At 38.8% G+C, this 6,724-nt stretch overlaps 1 protein-coding gene across 1 annotated transcript; it reads right to left on the bottom strand.

Moving 5' to 3' along the window:
* Nucleotides 1-501: 501 nt before the first annotated feature.
* ppib (peptidylprolyl isomerase B (cyclophilin B)) lies at nt 502-5,919 on the bottom strand. Its single transcript, XM_084365118.1, has 5 exons — nt 5,659-5,919; nt 3,593-3,706; nt 3,172-3,265; nt 2,427-2,611; nt 502-691 (listed from the first exon to the last, which is right to left on the bottom strand). Exons 1-5 carry the CDS (start codon nt 5,791-5,793, stop codon nt 569-571), a joined length of 651 nt encoding a protein of 216 aa, XP_084221244.1. The 5' UTR covers nt 5,794-5,919; the 3' UTR covers nt 502-568.
* Between the last annotated feature and the right edge of the window lie 805 nt (nt 5,920-6,724).

Raw genomic sequence — 6,724 nt, 5'->3', positions numbered from 1 at the left:
CTGTGGTCAGATAGGATGACGTGTGAATAGTGACCCCTAGTGGTCACAAGAAGAGGTGTCACAAACTGTGTGAATGGAGGTTAATGGGATGTAAGAAGTGATTGAAATTTCTTTGTGGACATAAGTTTTTAGACACTAAGAATACACACATTCCTTCTAAATATATCAAGAATAAGTAAACTGGCGACACATAAAACTTGTTTTTTATTGTGTTGGTGATGCCTTGTTGTAATGAAATTCACTCAGCAATTTAACAAAACTTGAAACCTTTATTTCAGATTTCATTTTTTTACAAAAACAACAGTTAAGTGCACCTTGGAATGCTCGTTGGTAGATGGACCCCGAGTGTCGTCATGATTGCTCGATTTTGCTCTTCTGGTGCTTTAAGAAGGCAGCCACAGACACTGAATGACCCCAAAGCCCCGTCTCCAGGACCACTGGGCTGGTAGTGATAAAAACAAGGTGGCCTGCCTGCATGATGCCCCCCCCCCCAAACCCACCCACCCACCCACTCAATACGATCAAACCCCAGTCCTGTTATCCCCGTTCTCCACCCTCCAGCAGCGCTCTACTCCTTGGCCACTGCGAATGGCTTCTCCACCTCGATTGTGCCGCAATCGTGGATGGTGACGTCTTTAAGAGGCTTATCACGGCCATCGGTTTTTGTGGACTCGATTTTCTTCACCACATCCTAGAAAATAAAAAAAATAAAATAAAAAAAAAAGTCAAAATCTAATTTGAAAAGTTGTGAATTTAACAACAAAACACTAGACAAATGTTTTCTCGTGATGTTTTTGGTTGTTTAAGCTTCACATTTATATAGAGACTTGTATAAAGTTAGCATATGAAGGCATCATTTTGATTAGCCTGTAACAGCTAGGGTATTATCTCTGTCACCACAGTGGTGAAGAAGTATTCAGGTGCTTTACTTCAGCATACATGAAGATCAAAAGTACAAAGACTTTTAGTCTTTTATTATACATCATGTTTGATTATTATTACCAGCTGCTTGATATACAAACATCATTTTGTTGGTGTATCCAAATTTTTACTGTTGAGTACTTTAATGTGTAACAACTAATTATATTCTATGAACTATCAGATTTCTATGTTAATCTTAACTGCTACAAATAAACAGCCAGATTAATGCAGTACAATATTTCCCTCTGAGATAATGTGTGTAAAGTATGGAGTATACACTGCTATGAAGTGGAAAGACTTGACTTTAAGTATCTTAAAATGTACGCAAGTAAAATACTGCATTTGGTTTAAATCTCTGGTCAACATGTTGACGTAGCGATATCTATATAGACATGTTTAATTGCCACATTTCAGGTTTTGTACAGCTTTTAACAAGTAAAATTCAAGCCCTTTTTCAAGGTGCTCTTGAAATCTTTATTATCACATCTAAAATTGTTACTTATGAGAAATAAAGTTTATAGATTTCCTTTATACCCAAAGCAAACCATATATATTTACAGTTTGTTTATTTCATCAGCTGTCCACATCAACTTTGATTGTAAGCTTTGGTCTGATTATTTAACGCTCGCTAAAAACAAATAAATATGACTACGGGATTGTTTAATCTAAATTACAAAATAATATTAAGTTTGGTTCACATGAGTGATTGTGGCATTGAAACACCAGATTATGTTGAAAACTAAGCATATTTCAAGAGTATTTCTGAATATTCCTAACCTTGAACAGTTAAAATAAAGCATTTTGCAAACTTCCAAGACTCTACACTCTTCTGCACATGACTCAGTTTCAGCATTTGAATGACATTTATAGTCATTATTCAATTCTGAGTCATTTCGCAGCAATTGTTACCGACGCCAATTCAAAAGTACAGTGTCAGTAGGTGCATATGCGTTCATAAACATGGCGAAATGCTCATCAAAATGCATTTTCCTGACCACTGAAACAACAAAACAAGCCTGAGGACATGAAATACCTTTTTGCAAAATCTGTTAGACATCAGAGTGAAAGTAGGTTGTAATTATATTCAGATGCATTTAGGAAATTGGCTAAATTTAATCTGCTTTATGAAGCATTTAAGTCTGACTTCTTTGTTTGATATCTGTTCGTGGTGCACCTGAGGAGGGCAACTTCAGAGCAGGAAACTAGTGTCTATTTTAGTCTGAAATTCACCTGCTATTTTTGGCATTTCTGCAGATAGCTGGTGGACAACTAGACATGACAAGACTTATTATAGGTTTGATATTTACTTTGTTCTCAGTTCAGTTAGTTCCCAGAGTGGTTTTGCTCATTTCAGTTAAGTTTTCATTGGCTAGAAATGTTTTAGTTCAGAGTTATTTGATAACCATTCATCTTCAACGCCTCCTCATGCTTGTCATGTTGACAAATTTGACCAAATTGCCAGACTAAAACCAACAGGCATTTCCTGTTAGCTTCCTCACACTCACCATCCCTTCCAGAATTGTTCCAAAGACGACGTGTTTGCCGTCCAGCCACGGAGTCTGAACGGTGGTGATGAAGAACTGAGAGCCGTTGGTGTCTTTGCCAGCGTTAGCCATGCTGAGCCAGCCAGGGCCGTAGTGCTTCAGCTTGAAGTTCTCATCGGGGAAACGGTCTCCATAGATGCTCTTGCCTTCATTTAAAGAAAGAAAATGATATTTGTAGCATTTGGATCTGTACCAGACAATTAGTTGATATTTTGTATATTTCTATTCCTACAAACATCCTGTAATGACCTTTGCATCCAACTTGGATGACTTGACTGTGACAATTATTTATCTCCACTTTATCTGATGACATTTCGTTATTCATGAATACGAGACAGCGCTGTGAGTCACTGACAATCGACAAAGTGACACTACGAAATAGCTCTTGGCACAAAGTCTCAGGTATCTTTTGGTGCTTTGGGTGATGAATTTTAAAAAGCTATAGAATAAATCCACAATTCATAAAAGCATTAAACATTTAAAACAAGGAAATAAGTAGAAGAATTACAACTTAAACAATTTCCCTGACAATTTGCACAGTTGAACTGCTGGTAAATTCCTAGAACCCAAGCCTAAAACAACCCTAAAGAATTGAATGTTCGGGACAACACTGATTCAGACAGTCGTGAGCAAGTTTGTTCTTGCAGAAACAAATCTGTGTCCCTATGAATGAATGCCATTCTGCAGGTGTCGGTGGCCATTTTACCTCCAGTGCCGTCCCCTCTGGTGAAGTCTCCACCCTGGATCATAAAGTCCTTGATGACTCTGTGGAATTTGCTGCCCTTGTAACCAAATCCTTTCTGTATAATCAGAACAAACAACACAATAAACAACAATCTGAAAAGGAGCATCAGCTGCCAGTATTCAACATTTTAGAGAGAGTCGGATGTAGTATTCAATGTGTCTTCACGAAGTGGAGGTTTATGGTTTGGGAGCGCAAACAAGGAGGTTTATCCCAAGTTAAAAGTTTACAACATGGCTCATTTCACCCTCAACAAACAGTGAAATCTGACGCCTTTTCTATGCCCCAGAGTAAAAACAAGGGACGATCCTTTAAATGTGTGTCCATTGTGTGGCACATTATCAACTGTATTACAAAACAAACAACAAAGCTTTGATGTTCTCACCTCTCCTGTTGCCAGAGAAATAAAGTTATTGGATGTTTTAGGAACCGTTTTCCCAAACACCCCGATGACGATTCTTCCAACATCTTCATCTCCGATCCTCATGTCAAAGAACACCTATAAAAGAAGTCAAGTTATGAAGTTAATTTACTCTTAAATGTCTCCGATGATGAAGCAAAAATATGTCTGTCTAACTTTCTTCTTTTCTAATATTTTGAATCAAAATGGACGGGTTGACATAACTGTACAGGCACAAGGTTTTTTAATAGGTAACATCTTATAGGCAAAAGTGAAGTGCATTCGTATAATAATGAGAGGGTTTGATACTCTATTCAATTCATTATTTGTCAACAACTGCATCTAGTCCATCTTTGTTGGAGATCAGGATGGGACATTGGAAGATATTATCTCATAAATAACACATGAATTTTCATTATAGCATTACTCATGAATATTCTCACATAAATTACAAGGAAAGGCTGAGTCTCATATTGTTTTCTTGAATTAAGGGTTAAGAAGGTGCACTGTGTAGTTTTGGGGAACGCATTTTAATCAGAAGAGAAAGATCTTCAACTGACCTTAAAAAAAAAAAAAAAAAAGGACAACACAATTTTCATTTGACTTTGTTTATGTTTGGCGGACCCTGCGACCTTTCTGGCTTCAAACAGTGTTCTGGGGACCTTATTTTCCTCTGAGAACAGCTTGTTATTTCAGTTATGGGGACAGGGAGATGAAGTTACCACCATTTATTTATTCTTTATTTGTGCAGGAAGACTATAATTATTCATTTAAGATTCTGTGATTGATCAGTTTTCACACACATAAAACATTTCCTTTCTGTGATGAAATAAAAATAGTTGTTTCCTGACGAAAAAAATAAGGTCAAAGTGATTCAGCATCTTTTAGTACTTATTTCAATTATAACAATATTTTGATGGTTATCGGGATATATCATTAATTGCAATTATGTTGGAAAGTATAATGCCTTGTTGGAGAGTTCGTCTGCAGCCATTTCAATCTTGATAAACAGCCATATATGCATTGTACAGAGATATTCATTAACTGCAGGTTAACCAGGAGCCTGGTTATTGTGTGAACCAAGAGCAATTCAGTTTTACCCTTTTGCCAGTATGATACACTAACTCAAAAAGAGTTAGGGATATTGGGATATCTGATTGTTTCACTTGATTGTTTATTCTGTGACATATCTGAATTTTTAGATGAGACACGTTTCAACTGACTATTATTGCATATCCATGCACATGCATAAATGCACCCATATCCCAACATCACTCATTTTGAGTAGTGTAAAATTACAGGTGACAGAAATAATAATAATAAAATAAAATTGTGTGGTGCAAGACAGTTTTTAATAATATGCATTTTTAAAGAGAGATAAGGCATTGGCCTGTCAGTGTTCCTCACCAACAGTTGCTGCAAATAAATGAGACTGCGGGACATTAGAAACAAAGAGCCTGTGGGGTCTCCTGGCCACTTCACAGCTTCCTTAAAATGTAACTGTAGACGTGGACAAAGCTGCTGCACCCAGACACAACAAGGCCAGACATAATAACATCTGCTGAGCCTCTCTGAGCTGCAGCCAGGGGGCTTAACTAATGAAGGAGCCCTCAAGAATTAAAGCCTTTAACAGATGTGGGGCAGTTTATTAATGGTGCATTTAAAAATACCGACAGTTGACGTCGAGGCCGACGTGCTGGCTAGCTTGGATTAGCTAGGACCATTTATTTGCAGTTTGCCGCCCGGTAACAGTCATATTAAAAAAAACGTTATATTCACCAATTACTAGGATCTAGGATTTTAAATGTCATTAATCACCGCACAAACACCAGCTACCAAACTAACGTTAGCCACAAAACCTCGCATTAGCCGTCTGCTAGCTAACGTTAGCTTCCCTGTTAGCAAGCCCACCGATCCAGCAAAGGATAACCCGTTAGGCTTGCTTGCGTGTGACGTGGCTGTTGCAATCCGCAGCTAACGGCTAGCAAAGAGGAAGAGCTCTGATTCAATGCCTGATCCTCTGGAAAGTTAGCTAGCGAGCTACCGCCTACCTTCGCAGTCACTTTGGGGCCTTTCTTCTTCTCGTCAGCAGATGAGCCATTTGGGAAAGCGAGAAAAATCACTGAGCCCACAATGATTGTAACAGCTACAAGGAACTTCATCCTTCTCTCGCAGAGTCTGACCATCAACAAGAAAAAAAGGCAGCCCGGGGACGGCCTGTTAGACGTGCTAGCTTTATATAAGCCGGGGGCAGTAGTGTGGTATCCGGGGTGGGGACTGCAGCGGCGGCCGCTCCAGGCTCCAGGCTGCGCTGCCTCTACGACACAGGGGCCAGACGTCAACACGGCGTACAGACGCACGGCGCTCTGATTGGTTCACGTGTCGGAGCGTTTCAGCCAATCAGACGCAGACGCGTAATTCCGTCGTTAATGATAACTTTTAAAGGGCATACAGTTTGTTCCCACAGGACCACAGAGATCCTCTGAGTTCATATCTAATAGAGGGATTTTTGATTAAAACAATATTAAAAATCTACGTCAGAAGCTCCCTTTCTTGACGTGGCTCTATGTATTGCTTCCTTGTCATCCACTGTACAGTCTAGTCTTATGTTATTTTCAATCAGGCCATGTATTTTGATAAACATATCACATCATTAACACACGTTGCTTCCATCTGAGAGATACGCCAATTTCATATTCTTCACAATGTCTTCCTGTTAAGTTTATGATTCATTTTAAGGTTCTTGTTTTTATATACAGAGCCCTTTATTGTCAGACTATGTATATTTCCGAGCTGCTCCAACCTTACATTCCCAATTGGTCACTTAGGTCCTCTGAACAGGGCTTATTGGTTGTGCCCTGCCCTCATCTGTAAACAAAAGGCGATCGTGCTTTTGAAGTGGTGGCTCCAACACTGAGGAATTCCCTTCCCATGGGCTTGCATTACGCAGCTTCTGTTGATACATTTAAAAAACAATTGAAAATGTATTCAAACTGGCCTTTGACTCACCTAAAAAAATATGTCATTGAGATGTGTTGTTGCTTATGTTTGCTGTTTAACCATTTACTGTTTTTTATGGTTTGATGTTTTGATTTTATTTGTTTAGTACTTTGTGGC

Source organism: Pagrus pagrus (assembly GCF_965226575.1).
Source record: "Pagrus pagrus genome assembly, chromosome: 10".
Lineage (NCBI taxonomy): Eukaryota > Metazoa > Chordata > Actinopteri > Spariformes > Sparidae > Pagrus > Pagrus pagrus.
Note: the sequence above shows the minus strand (reverse complement) of the source record. Positions and strands in the feature narration are given on the sequence as shown.

What these genes read in the sequence shown, in the direction of transcription:
- ppib (XM_084365118.1), bottom strand. Translation starts at nt 5,793, where the DNA reads ATGGTCAGACTCTGCGAGAGAAGGATGAAGTTCCTTGTAGCTGTTACA. An exon ending in GCCCCAAAGTGACTGCGAAG is followed by an intron (nt 3,707 to 5,658) that starts GTAGGCGGTAGC and finishes CTTCTTTTATAG; the next exon opens with GTGTTCTTTGACATGAGGAT. An exon ending in GAACAATTCTGGAAGGGATG is followed by an intron (nt 692 to 2,426) that starts GTGAGTGTGAGG and finishes TTTATTTTCTAG; the next exon opens with GATGTGGTGAAGAAAATCGA.